Source organism: Vulpes vulpes, chromosome 7 (assembly GCF_048418805.1).
Source record: "Vulpes vulpes isolate BD-2025 chromosome 7, VulVul3, whole genome shotgun sequence".
Classification (NCBI taxonomy): Eukaryota; Metazoa; Chordata; class Mammalia; order Carnivora; family Canidae; genus Vulpes; species Vulpes vulpes.
The window spans coordinates 44,811,449-44,826,496 of NC_132786.1; the positions used below are offsets into that span (position 1 = coordinate 44,811,449).

General features: G+C 43.2%; 1 protein-coding gene across 4 annotated transcripts in view; it reads left to right on the forward strand.

Annotated features, from left to right (window-relative positions):
- Positions 1-733: 733 nt before the first annotated feature.
- Positions 734-15,048, forward strand: part of ZDHHC2 (zDHHC palmitoyltransferase 2) — a 64,738-nt gene continuing 50,423 nt past the window's right edge. The window contains exons 1-2 of one of the 4 annotated variants that reach the window (XM_072763624.1): positions 6,066-10,872; positions 12,322-12,398. In XM_072763624.1, the coding sequence (XP_072619725.1) occupies positions 12,395-12,398 (4 nt within the window). In that variant the 5' untranslated portion in view covers positions 6,066-10,872; positions 12,322-12,394. Of the gene's footprint in view, positions 1,041-1,193; positions 1,536-6,065; positions 10,873-12,315; positions 12,399-15,048 lie in introns of those variants that run through there. The other 3 variants (XM_072763626.1, XM_072763625.1, XM_025984528.2) reach the window with 3 other exon arrangements.

The window sequence follows — 15,048 nt, forward strand, 5'->3', positions numbered from 1 at the left end:
TGGCCCCGCCCGCCCCGCCTCGCCTCGTGGCCCCCCCGCCCCGCCTCGTGGCCCCCCCGCCCCCCCCGCCCCGCCCCGCCCCGCCTCGTGGCCCCCCCGCCCCGCCCCGCCTCGTGGCCCCCCCGCCCCGCCCCGCCTCGTGGCCCCCCCGCCCCGCCCCGCCCCGCCTCGTCTCGTGGCCCCGCCCGAGGACCGCGACCCCCAAGCGGGGGCCCGAGGCAGCCTTCGCGATGGGCGCGCCTCTGGGGCGGGGCCACGGGGCGGGGCCACGAGGCGGGGCGGGGCGGGGCCTCCCTACCTGCCTCGGCAGGTGCCGGTCCCGTGCGCCCCGGGCCCGCCCCCCGCCCCCCGCCCCCCCCCCCCCCCCCCCGCGCGCAGTGCGGCCGCCGGGTCCGGGACGGGGAGCCCAGCGGGGGCCTGGGGGAGGGGCGCCCGGGGCGCGGATCCGGGCGCGGGGCCCGGGCGGGGGCGGAGGGTCGAGGTGGGCGCCCCCAGGCCCCCTCGGCGCCCCTGCGGTGACCGCGGCGCGGCGCGGCGGGGCGGGGCGGGGCGGGAGCGCCCGGGAAGCCCGCCCGAGGGCGCAGCGGGCCGCGGGGGGGGGGGGGGGGGCGGGGCGGAGGCTCCGGCCGCCTCCTCTCGGTCCTCCCCTCCCCTCCCCCTCCCTCCCCCTCCCCCTCCCCCCCTCCCGCCGCCGCCGCCGCCTCCGCCGGGCTGAGGAGCGGGCAGCCCGCGGCGCTGGCGCGGGGCTGCGGGATGGGGACTTAGCGCCACGGCGGCGGCAGTGGCCGCAGCGCACCCGGCCGCCGCCCCCGGGTCGGTCCCGCCGCGGACGCGGGGCGCGGCCAGTCCGCCCCGGAGCCAGGCCCGCGGGCGGCGGCGGCGGCGGAGCTGGGCAGGTGCCTGCGGCTGGAACATGGCGCCCTCGGGCCCGGGCAGCGTCAGGCGGCGGTGCCGGCGGGTGCTCTACTGGGTCCCGGTGGTGTTCATCAGCCTCCTGCTCGGCTGGTCCTACTACGCCTACGCCGTGCAGCTGTGCATAGGTGAGCGCCCCCCGCCCCCGCCCCCAGGTCCCGGGACGCCGCTCGCGGAGGGTCACCCCTGCCCGGAGAGCGCGGCCCCCCGCCCCCGGCCCCCCCCGCCGCGGCCACACCCCCTGCCTCGCCCTCGCGGGCCCGCCCGGGGGCACCCGCCCCGCCGCTGCAGCCTCCGCGCCCGGGTCGCCCGAGGGCTCCTCGCTCCCGCCGGCGCCAGGCCCGCGCGGGGGACGGTGGCCTCGGCCTCCGGGGCCCAGCTCGCCGCTCCGGGTGTCCTTCATCCACTTCTTGGACGCTTGTGACAGCGCCCAGGGGCGGCTCCGCTGCCTTTGTGACCGGGGGTGGCCGGCGTGGCTTCCAGGCAGCAGGAGGGGAGGGTGAGCCTGGAGAAAGAACTTCTGCGGACACAGGCGGCGCGCAGGACCCGTCGTGGAGATGCTCGGGCCCAGGGGAGGGGAACGCGGCTGACCCTAGGAGCGTTCTTTGCATCCGGAGAGCAAGGTGGCTCAAGTCCAAGTTTTGGGCTCCTGAACTGGGGAGTAGGGTAGTCAGTGCTGAAGGGGGGGTGAGTGTCCATACTTAGGGAATCTAATCATGTTCCCTCCTGCCAGCAGGCTTCCACCTTCGGAGGTTTGCGAGAGCCAATCTGTGCTATCGGAATGTGTGTTCAAACAGGATGACCTTTCTGCCGGTGGCTTGTAAATGCCTTTTGTGTTTGGTACTTCAGCTAAGTGTCTACGTTTTTGCCCTACTGAGCACTAGCTTTGGGTGGGACAAGGGGAAATGTTAAACAGTGGCCTGCTTAGTTGAATCTTAGTAACTAAAGCATTTCAAAACTTCAACTCAGACGTGGAATCTTGTCTGAAGCCATCTTACCTCAAAATGTTGCTCCTTGTAAGAAATAGGTATCATTATAATGCCCCCAAGTAATCACTGACATCACTTTTAACTAACTTGGTTTTTAAATGTGATACTATTGATTTATTGAATTGAAAAGGATTTTAGTACAAAAGATTTCTTTAAAAAAAAAAAAAGGATTGGTTGCCCTCAAATCATCATATTATTTAAATATGTTACATTGAGGTCTAAAATGTATAAAAGTCTTCAAAAACATGGTTTAGTTTTTTTGTATTATTGTTACTATCAAAATAGCTGGTCTTGTTGAGATATACTATATAGATTACATAACTACTAGAAACCTTTGTTGCATTGCATTGGTTCTCCCTCTTAAAAGCAATGAACAGTTTCAGCTATTGAGCCTGGTTCAGAAGAGGGAAATCATGGAAGCCTTGATTATCAAAACAGGAGTTTATTTTCCTAGATCATCACATTAAGCTAAGAAGCTTAGCCTGGTACGTTGTCTCATGTTCATCAGGAGGAAGCCTATGAAGGCAGGCAGAGCTTTTCTTTCCTTGCAACTACCTCTGTCCTGGTAAAGTGTTACACGGGAGGTTTTTCTGTATTGGATAGATAGGTAATAGAGGAAGAGTAATAGAGAAAAGAATAAATAGAAAGTCACAGTCATATTGGGATCATATTTATATATATTCCTTCTGGAAATTTAAGATAAATCTAAAGCATCTGTGAAATCTTTATCACCTGAATTGGTGGGCTTAAACTGCCTAAGTGACATGGCCTGTTATTTCCCTGATGATCAAAAGTGAAGTCTCGTATCACCTCTTGTCACTGCCTATCTGGCCTGGTACGATGCCTGTCACGTTGAAAGCAATCAATAAATGGTCCTGAATAAACAAATAGATGATACAGAGGCAATATCTCTGAGGTTGTCAGACAGTAGTTTTTATATTTTTATTACTATAGGAACAGTGATCATGTGAAAGTCTAGATTGTAGAGTCTAGAAGGCAGGAGAAATTGAAAACATTTCATTCTAGACACTATGGGCAGTTTAGGAATAGTAAGCTCTAATAGCATGGCTAGATAGCCTTGGTTGAGTAGGGAGTTGAACTGAACAGTTCCTTTATAAGCACTGGGAAAGATGGTACTAGTATGGCAGACAAAACCAGCCTCCTCTCCTTTCCATAAACAAAGCAAAGGGGAATGCCAACCTTCCCTACCTCCACCCCCCCACCCCCCCCCCCCCCCCCCCGCATTAATCACATCTCAGACTGCCCTGCCCTTTGTGGATTCCTTTTCTGTTGGAAGTTGCTATCTACAATCAGATTTTCCAAATTTCACCTATAAAACATTGGCCAGGGTTGGGACCAGAGCATTGTAGTAACTGGAAACTGAAATAGGTTAAAGAATAGAAATAGAATAAACAGGGTGATTTACCCTAGTCCTCCTTTTACATCTGCTGTCAGCTGAGGATGACCCTGAATGTAAATTACTCTGTGCCCTTTGCTGAATGAACTGCAATTTAGGAGTAGTGCTTATCCTGGTATCCTTGGAAACTGGAGATAATGATTCTCATTACAGTTAGTTTCTATATTTAACAATGTGAATGTGTGTGGCTCTCTAGGCACTTTTTCAGTTAGCATGATGTTTGTTTAGTGGTTGTATTTAACGAAATCATAGTCCTATCTCTTCTTGGAATATTTACATATAAAAATATATGGGGTATACATATGTTGTATGAGAGTCAAGTCTTTTGGTTAAGTTTCTTTCCAGTCTACCAAAGAAAAGAGGTCTGCTAATACTTGTGAACAGTCAGAACATGTTTGTTGATTAACTAGGATTTTTTATTCATATTATTTCTCCCTCCTTCCTTCCCTCTCTCTCCACCCCAGCCTTTTTTGTGTATTATCCATCTTTTGATGCCTTTAGTTAATTTGAATTAGGTAAGTTTGAAGGGTAAAATTTGTAAGATGGTACTTTAGGATGCTGAATTGGAATAAAGGTAGTTGCAGTCTCCATCATCCTTGGTTCAGTGGACACACTAGACATGGTTCATATGTTTTACAAGCCCATTATGTCAGTTACCTTGTTAACTTTGCTTGCTGACCACGGTAACTGAAGTTTTCCCTTCTAAGTGCTAACATTCAAAGTTGTCTTAACTATTTTTCTACCTTTTTATTTTGTTGTAATTTCAAATTTACAGAAGAGTTTCAAGAATAGTACAAGAAACCTCCCCCTTACCCTCGTTTTACCATTTTGGCTTACATTTTTCTAAAACGTATGACTTTTCCGCCCTCACTTGAGGCAGGTGCCATGAAACAGTTCTTAATCGTTGTGTACTCATGTGGTTCTGCATTTGCTTATGGCTTTACTTGAGGCATTCGAAGCCACCGTGAAGCTTGACAAGCTTAGAGATCATCTGTGTCCTTTCTCCAAATGAACCAGTGAAGGTGTCAGCTGTGACTTCAGCTGCTATGGTGCGAATGTTAAAATGTCTGTTTCCCTTTCCCTTCAAACCTCTTAAATCTCTCTAGCCTAATGGGATTATTTAGCAAGTCTGTTAAACTTTGTTTTTGCTGAGTAAGAGTTAACACAGCACTAAAAGTGAGCTAACAGCCTTTACAAAATGATTTCAGAATTTTAGGATGATTTAGAGTTTGGGCCACATAGTTACAATCACTCAGCTCTGCTGCTGTAGCAAAAAGGCAGCTGTAGACAGTTACCTTCAAAGTGGGTGTGACCCGATTCCAGTGAAAGTTTATAACTAGTTGGCAGGTGGGACTTAGCCCTTAGGCAATAGATTGCTGATTTGGGAGTATGTTAAGTGAGCCCATTAGAATATTGGGGTTTTGCTCACAGGTTTGCAAGTGTTTGTTAATAAACAATCCTCAAAAATGATTGCAATTTCTTATGTACCACAGTGATTATTGAAGATGTTCAAGAATTAAATCAACTAATCTACATACTTTGAGATCAGTTTGGGAGAGATACAGTTAGGTTTTCCTTCCTTTATTTTTTTTTTTTTATTTTTTATTTTACGATAGTCACAGAGAGAGAGAGAGAGAGAGAGGCAGAGACATAGGCAGAGAGAGAAGCAGGCTCCATGCACCGGGAGCCCGATGTGGGATTCGATCCTGGGTCTCCAGGATTGCGCCCTGGGCCAAAAGCAGGCGCCAAACCGCTGCGCCACCCAGGGATCCCAGGTTTTCCTTCCTTTAAACAAACATCCTTAAGGATAGAATATATAAAATCTCAAAGCTTGGATACCGTTAACCTACGATCTACCATTAACTCAAGGTCATGGCAAGCTCAAGAATGGAGACCGAATGGGGCAGTGAATTACCTTCCATTATGAATTGAACTTGAACTAGACAGAGATAGAAGTGTGTTCTTGTTATTGGTAAACTATCATTTAAAAAAATCTCCAGGACATTAAAGCTTCTTTTGAAAAAAAAAACAAAAAACAAAAAACAAAAAAAACCTACAGGCAGATGATCTTGGGAATACAAGTGTTAACTCTCCATAATTACAAAATAGTTTTAGATGACATAGAAGATAACTGAGCCAAAGAAAATTGATGTAAATGTTTAATGTCTTGAATGACTTAGAAATCATTTCTTGTTGACAATAATGATTCAGAATATATCAGTTCTGTGACTTCTTGACATTCTCAAATATTTTGAAGATTTTAAATTATATGAAAGGATAAAAACATTTCATCAGATCTAAAATTCAAATGTATAAGAGATGATATGTTCCAAATTGTTGATCTGTGCTGCCATTTGACTTTAAATGATTCCCAGGAAAGCAGGGGAAGAGAAGACTCTGCTTAATGCTTTCTTGGTTCCATTTAGTGTGTCAGAGAATTCTTTTTCTTTTGATATATTGGACAATGCAGCATTACTGTTTGCTATTAAATCTTATTAGAGATAATTTATCTTATATAATAGAGACAACAAACAATCATCACAGTGCTTACCATGCAGAGGTGCTCCATAACTATTGAATGAATTGATCTCTTTGTGATTTTAGTAAGTCTTACTAGATCTGTGTTTTAATATAAGAACACGCCTTTGGGTAATGTAAGTAAGTGAAAGAGCAGGATCCAGTAGTAAAAACTCAATTTAAACTAAAACTTGTTATAGAAAGTTTGCTTTCAAATGCCTACTGAGAATGTCATCCATGCCATTAAATTAAATATGTGCTCCAGTGTTTCCAGTAATTAAGCAGAAGCCAAAGGGATGGTTTCTTAAATCACGATAATTAATTGTCTCCTGAGAGGGTGCATTTCCACGAGGTTAGAAAGAAGTCAGCTTAGAAGGGCTTGGGGAAGGTCCATTCAAAAGCATTTATTGAATCCTGTTTTGTGCCAGTTACTTTCCCACAGAGGTGATTTAGAGGAAAAAGTAATGGAGATCTTGTCCTAATAGCTAAGTAAAAAACTACCTCTGGAGTGGTGGGAAAAAACCCTGAAACCTTCTGTCCAGCTTTGGCATAAGGAGAGAGAGTTGTTCCCTTTCGGAATGCCACTCCCACAGCGAAGAGGCAGGAAAGCAGAAATGGAAAACAAAATACCCCACTGCTAGGAGCCTGTGAATTGGTTGCTGGACCAGCATAAAAGAATAATAAGGTAGGTAAAAAGAGCTGATGGAGAGCACCTCAGTAGTAATGAATTTCTAATTATATTATAAATCATACCACATGTAAATATCTTAGAGTAAGATTACAACCAGCAATTTTTGCTCCTGCTACGAACTAGTTGGCTGTTTCAGCCCCACCTTCCTTACCTGCTGCCAGGGCAACTTTTACTCTGCTTCCAGTTCAGGGCCTATGATTTGGTGGGTGAAATGGAGGAAGCAGAGAACTTCCTGAAAACAACTCATTGAATCTATGGAAAGACTGGAGAACCTAGCTTAGAAAACAGGCAGAAACCATGAGAATGTGGATGAAATGAAGCGGACATTATACCAGAGGAATGGTCTTTGGTAAGAGCTGCTGCTGTGGTGGCTGGCCATCACAGAGCGCTGGAGCTACTGTGACTCTTGTAAGGATGATTCCAGGAGCATCAGCTGGCGGAGCTGAAATTGTTGTGCCCATGTCCCAGGCAACAGGGTTCAGCAAGAGCAGGTGTTTGATCTTTTTGGCTTACATCATAGGGAGAAATGCCAGGAAGACAAAAAACAAACAAAAAAACCCCCACACATATCCCAGAGATTAGCATGGATGAGGATTCTCGTTAATGTTTTTGTTTTTTATTTTTCATCTTTTTGGGAAATTTGTGCTTTTCATCTCAAAAAAAAGGACCCATGACTTATATTTTATAGTTTATGCTGCTGATTTCATGTATTTTGATGGTTATATCACGTCCCTCAGCCTTCTTTTCTCCTGGAAGTGGTGAGTTCATGAGTCCCCCGAGACTCCAGCACTGTGTGTCATGACCGTAGAAATACAATATCTAACTTGCAAAGTGATAGATTAGAACATGTTATAGATCCTTAATGCTCTCTGTTGGAAAAATAGTTTTCCAAAGAAAGATCATTTAGAAAGACATTCTTAATATTATGTGGAACCGTATGATTTCATATTACCATTTAGAGATACCACAGGGAACTAATAATAAAGCTAGAACATAATTGAATTAATTTCTTTAGTAGTCTGTTGGAAAATTGTTGAAATATCTTATAATTCCCTTAAGGGTAGCTTTATTGTCATGTCTTAATTTTTATCTCAAATGCTGAGAGTGCAAAAGGGTGGAATTTGGAGGGCAGGGGGTGGGGTGAGGGCAGCAGGAGGAGATAAGTGACCTGATTTCTTAAGAAGCATATGGTAGCAATAAGGTAACAAGCTATGATTGCTTGAAATTTTTCCTTTCAAAATCCTGCCACATTTGGAAACATTTGTGTAGCATTTTTCCTAATTTGACTTTTTATCTGATTGCAACTTTGAAATTTAATTATAAATATTAGTGCCAGAAATGTTACAAAATCCATTTTTATTTGGGAGGTCCTCTTGAGCAAAAATATGTGCTGCATTGATCATCTTAGCACTTCTCTGCACTCTAAAATGCATACTTGACAGTAGTTCATTTCAGATATGTTGTTGATTACATTTAAAAAATGCAAATGAAGGAGCAGTGCTTTTATAGATGATTTTTATTTCTTTGCCAGTATTTTTTCATGGTATCCTGAAATTTCTCCTCTTGTGAAGTGTAAATTAAGCATTCCTGTTATACTTAATTTGACCTCTTTGGATTTATTCACTAGCATTTCCATCCTAGAGGAGCAGAATGATCTAGAGGAGTGCATCAACAAAACCAACACCAATAAATAAAAATCTTTTTTTAAAAGCATCCTTTAAAAGCAACATCCAAAGAATACAGTAGTTTCAATGCAGCTTATCTTCATGATCATCTAATAATAGATAGAATCCTTGTAAAAAAGCAGTTTATGTATTTCCAAGAACTTTATAGACTTATTTAATTATAATTCAATGAAATTTGGAAAACTAAAATGCTTTGTCATGGATGTATATTTTCTATATAGAGGTAAAATCAAGTTTCTGTCTCTGTGTTAATTGTATCATGTGAAAACTGGATTTTCATTGTATTCGAAGGGTATGTTTAGAATGAGGTGTCTAAAACTCAGACTGCAGTCTGTCCTCAATCATTTTGGGGCCCCAAGGGTCATCTCACAGTGGTAGGTAGCTGAATGTGAAGTGTGGCTTTTCACCAAATTTGTAGGGATGAAAGATGGTGTGACTTAAAATATGGTCTCTATACTGTACATGTGATTCACATTGGGGGTACAAGCGGGAAGAGCAGCCTGCTCCAAAACAGCTGATGTCAAGCTGTTATGAGAGACGCCTGATGCCACTTACAATTCACCTGCTGTGAATTGCAGGAGCTAATCTGTGATCGAATTTCTTTCTAGGTAGGCAACTCCATATGACATGTTTTAGGAAGAAAGGAAGTAAGAGAATGATGTGCTTAACTATGACTCGTGGGGGGCATCTCCAGGGAGGTCAGTTAATGTGAAGGGGTGAAGGACAGAAATCACTTTGACTTAGTCAAGGTTTTGATCATAGTGTAGTTTTAATGAAATGCAGCCTATTCCAGGACTGGGACCTCCAAAAGGCCAACAACTAAGGGCAGAATGTCAGTTGGAGGAGAGTAAATAGTAGAGATTCATAATAACAACCCCCCCCCCCCAGAAAAACTTGCATTTTAACAAATAATTACAAAATCCAAGAATTAAGTGCATTTCAGCCAAGGGCAATTGAAGCAGGTGACAAGGTCAAAGAGAGAAAGGTAGAAATTGTATAGTGCCTCCTAGGCCATTGTGAAGATTTCAGCTCTCCTTGGAATGAGAGGAGGATCCATTGCAAGATGTTGAGCACTAGAGTGACATGCTTTGGCTTAACGTTTAAAAAGATCATTCCTACTGCTGAGTAATGTAAGCTACTTCCATCACTTCATGTGAGAAAAAATGATATGTCACATCACGGTGAGGGTAGTGGAAGTGATGAGAGGTGGTCAGATTCTGGATGCACTTGTAAAGCAGAGGCTACAGAATTTTCAGACAGACTTTCATGAGTTGTAAAACGATTCCAGTATTTTGGGCTAAACACCTGGAAGGAGGGCGATCAGCTAAGATGGAAAAGTTCTGGGTAGAACGAGGTGACCTCAGATCAGTAGTGGGCATGTTGACGTTGAAATAGAGATGCTGAGTGAGCAGTTGCATTTATAACTGGCATTTGGGGAAGAGTCAGGACTGGAGGAATACATTGGGGAGTCTTCAGCATACAAATGGATTTCAAGAACAATTGGATACATTTGTCCCACCAAAGGAATAAATGGAAAGTGAGCAGAGACAAAACTTTGAGAGTTCAGAAGGTGAGTAGGAACCAGCATGAAGTGGAGGAGAACTGAGGATATGGTGTCCTGAAGCCTGGAGAGGAAGGGGGGCTCAAGGAGGAGGTGGGAATCAACAAATAGACTCATGCGTTCAATCAAATGAGGACTGAGAATTTAACAGTGTGGATATTGAATTTTTATTTTGGATGTATTACTGACTAAGCAGATTCCAAATTGAAAAGGTTTATAAAAAAGAAGCATATATACCAGTGTGTGGGTTGCTGGGAAATCTGAAATCATCCAATCCAAATTAAAAAAGGCGCTTTACTCTATTAGGCAAGCTTAACTTTTTCATTATACGAAGATAATCTACAGAGAAGGCCATGAGAGCAGGGACAATGTCTGATTAATATTGTAACTCTGACACAGAGGATGACACATAGTAGCATTCAATACTTACTTTTCTTAAATGAAAGAATACCAGCTGAACTTTGAAACTTTTGTGAGCCCAAGTAGACATTTTTAAACTTCAAAGAACATGAAGCCTTTATGAGAGCATTATCTGTTTTACCTTTTTTTTTTTTTTAAAGAAAAGATTTTATTTATTTATTTGAGAGTGTGCACTCAAGAGCAGGGGGAGGGAGAAGCAGACTCCCTGCTCAGCAGGGAGCGTGGAGCCTGACTTGGGGCTGGAGCCAGAGATGCTGGAATCATGACCTGAGCCAAACCCAGATGCTTAACCTACTGAGTCACCCAGGTGCCTCTATTTTACCTTTTCATTATTTGATCACTCAGATGTTCGCAAACAAGCTTGTAATGTTTTTATAGTTTCAAGTTATGGGCTGAATCTCCCCACCCTACCCCCAAAATTTTTGTTGAAACCTTACCCCCCAGTAACTTAGAATGTGACTCTGTTTGGAGATGCAGCCTTTAAAGAGCAATTAAGTTAAAATTAGGTCATTAGGATGAGTTCTAGCACCATATGACTGGAGGAAGTTTGGACATGGGTACTGAGGAAAGACCAGGTGAAGACACAGGAGGAAGACGACCATCTGCAAGCCAAGGAGAGAGACCTCTGAAGAAACCAAAGCTGCTAACATCTTGATCTCAGATTTCTGGCTTCCAAAACTGTGAGAAAAAATACATTTTCTTCTTTAGGTCGCATGCCTTCAGCAGCACTTTGTTATAGCATCCTTAGCAAACTGATACACAAATACAACAATCAGCTACTTTTTTTTTTTCTTTCTGGATTTGGAAATGTAATCATCTATAATAAGGATTGAGATAAAATTAATTGTATAATCCATTTGAAAATTTAAAACAATTAAAATAGAGTATATTAAATCTTAGCACTAGTATAAAAATAATCACTAAAAAAGAAGTGAAATACATGTGCATAAAGCACTCAAATTCCATTTTAATAATTTTCAGATAACTGAAATTTCCCCGTGATGTGCTGACATTTTTTAAATCCCTTTTAGATTAAAAAAAGAAAGGCCTTCTAAAACGTTTCAGCTACCTCTTTCTTTGCCCCAACCTTTCTCCAATAGAGTATGCTGCATAATTTAACTTTGAGTTAAGGCTATCATTCCGAGACAGATACACGTATGAAGTGAATATCCAAGGCCCTTTACATTCCCAGTTTCCTCTGATTCCTACTGACTGGAAGGGTCAAGAAGGAGTGGAATTTGTCATTTTGCCTTGACAAAAATTCTTTTGAAACCCAGGCATTGAGAATCTGGGAAGGCTCATGAATGAAGCACTTCAGTGGAAATGCCTAGCCAGGCATCTACATCTTACAGAGACTTTTCTCTATTTACCACTTCTGAGATTCCTTTTTTTGAAAAGATTAAGGAAAAGGAAAAACACACACACAAAACACTTGACTGTGGAAATAACCAAAGGTAGGAAAGAAAATTTTAGGTCAAGTTGAATATTGCTGTAAGTTGTCAGTTTGAGGAAAGGCTCTAAAGAAAGTGATTTTTATTTTATTTTTTTATTGTGGCAAAATATATATAATATAAACATTTACCATTTTGGCCACCTGCCATTTTTTAAAAAGTTTTATTTATTAAAGTAATTCTACATCCAATGTGGGGCTCGAACTCATGACCCCAAGATCAGGAGTCAAATGCTCCTACTGAGCCAGCTAGATGCCCCTAGCCATCTGCCATTTTCTGTGTACATTTTTAAGCGTGCAGTTCATTGACATTAAGTGCATTCACATTGCTGTACAGCTATCAGCACCATCCATCTTAGCACTTTTTCATCTTCCCCAACTGAAGCTCTGTACCCATGAAGCAATAAAACCCCTTCTCCCCTCCTGAGCCCCTGGCAACCCTATTCTACTGTCTGTCTCTGTGAATTTGACAGTTCTAGGTAATTCATAGAAGTGGAATTATATATTTGTCCACTTGTGTCTATTTCACCTAAGCATGTTTTCAAGGTTCATCCATGGTGTAGCCTGTGTCAGAATTTCATTCCCCTTTAAGGATCCGTAATATCTCATTGTATGTATACACCACATTTTGTTTATCTTTCATTTGTTGATGAGCATTTACGTTGTCTCCCCCTTTCAGCTATTCTGAATAATGCTGCTTTGAACATGGTTGTGCAGATAAACATCTGTTCAAGTCCCTGAGATCAATTCTTATGGGTATGTACCCAGAAATGTGATGTTGGATTATATGGTAATTCTAGGCTTAATTTTTTTAGGGATCACCAGACAGTTTTCCTGCAACAGTTGATCTTTGATGAAAGTGTGATTCCAGAGAAGTCTGTGTATGCCCTTGTAAACATCCAAATTTGAAGGTCTCCAGAGGCATCTGTCAGGTCCATCCCAATGTCACTGTAACAGTTTTTAACTGCCTTGTCCTTTTATGGTGCAGCAGGAAAGTGGGTGGTCAGGGAATTGTGAATAATCCCATTTTGCCCATGAGGCGGCCTTTATTACTGGGGAGCATGTCCCTCATGAAACACAGGCCATCAGGTATGCCGAACACAGAAATGCTGAGAGCTGCTGGCCTATTGTACATAGTCTAAAACTCAGCGATAGTTCTTAAGTAACCAGAACCCTACTGCTAAGTGGCAGTAATTGCATCTTTTTTTTCTTACGATTTTATTTTTTATTATTTTTAAAGATTTTATTTATTTGTGAGAGACACAGAGGCAGAGACACAGGCAGAGGGAGAAGCAGGCTCCATGCAGGGAGCCCGATGTGGGACTTGATCCCTGCTCTCCAGGATCACGCCCTGGGCCTAAGGCGGCGCTAAACCACTGAGCCACCTGGGCTGCCCAAATTGCATCATTTTAAAGAGCAACACGTTCACGAGTGTCAATGGTACACACACTTGGAAAACAGGAGCCGGTGGGGAAAAGTGGGGGAAACACATGTGTTTCTGTGGATGCATCAGTAACCTGTGGTATTAATCCTGAACTAGCTCCTTATCCACAGTATAGGGACTACGCAATTCACCAATGAATAGCAAGGCATTTGTGTTGTCTGCAGGGCTGGGGTAAGTGAAAATGATTTACAAACAGAAGCAAAAATCAGTACGTACAACTGGGGAGAGATCCAGGCAGTAAAACGAAATGCAGTTCACACAATGAACAGAGGAAGAGACTCAGTCCAAATATTGATGTCTCTTACTCAATTCTGAACACAAATATTAGAACTTTCCACTTAACGTTAATGAATCCATCTACCATATAATTAGGTGGTATTTGTATAATACTGCACTGTTGTCATATACTTTATCATACAGCGGCAGCAATAACACGCTTCTTCTCTGTGTGGAGGCTTCCGGCTTATGATTATATCAAATTATACCAAATCTGCTGCAATGGAATATACATTCTTGCAGTTACTGTCAGGCAGACTGCCAGTGCTGTAGGTAAAAGCAGTGTAGTACAACGGTATGACTGGTTGCACATTAGAAGGAGAACACTAATTCAAGCTGAGATCAAAGGAAGATTGTGTGTGTGAGTTTCCTGCATGAGTATGTGACAGTAAAGTTACGAAAGAAGATAGTACTTCCCAGGGTCTCCGTATAGAAGGATGATACCCAGTTTGACACCCTTGCATGTGTTAATAGATATTGTGACCCAATGCGATACTGCAGTAATTATTGCTATGCTAATGTTGTTTTAAATCTTTTGACTTATCCCTTCAGGGGTGCTATTGTAAATTCTCTTCTGATGAACATCAGAGGCAAAAAGGTTGGAATTACAGCTTTATACAGTTCCTTCCTCTGGGGTACTACATAAGTGCCAAATAATTTACACAAACCTAGAAATATTGGCCTAATTTTTGTATTATATGTGTTTTGCAATATGTACCCTGGTCATATAGTACTCGGCATGTAGCGCTAACCTGGGGAGGTTTTTCAAAGTTGTTTCTTTGGAAAAGCAGATGAGAAGCATTAATTTTTCTACATAATCAGACAGCCAGTGTTTGGGAATAAGAAGAAAGCACTCGTAGTATTATCTTCTGTGGTTATTCTGAGTATATCAAATAATGAGATTGATACAATGACACTAAAAAATATACTACAAAAATTGTTTCTATTTTACCATGTACATCTTTAAATGCTGAAAGAAACAAAATACAAGTGGCATTTTTGCTTGCTACCAATAAATAAATATGTACATACCTGTGTAAGAAAGGTGATAGTTACATTGGGCAGTGTAATCATTAAGGCCCCTCCAATTCTAAAACTCTAGTTCTGATTAATGAGGGAAATATTTTCAGGATCTAAAACCCCTGTTTGGCCTTCTCCCTCATAGCAGACAACCTGCATATGGGAACCAGGTAAAACGTTGCTAGGGGTGTAGCATCCACTACAGACTTGCATGGCTCAGAGGAGTTGGTCATGCCCTTCAGCTCCAACCCAGAGAAGGGCATCTGCAATTAGAAAGGTAGGCAGTTGGCCTTGAAAAGATCCAGGCACTGTAGGTATCTGAGTGGATTGTGACCATGTGTGAAAGAGGGAGGACCACACAGTTCTATCTCATGGGATGGGTAAACTCCTCTGCACTGAAATCCGCACAACTTGCTGGCCCTGGGAATCTCTTCTGTTTTAATTTGAGACAGAGGGATTATAGGATTCCATTGAGTAAGCTGTGAAATGAGGACACTAAGACCAGCCCTGAGGTCATATGTCCGTATTTCATGGCACTGTTTAGTACAGTTACTGATTCAGGAATTGCCTTGGCCTTAGCCAAGGGGAAAGTGGCAGTGAGTTTTCAGAGCCATAATCATGAGACAAAGCTTTTTAATTTCCCTTTCAAAACTGATGTATTGAAAG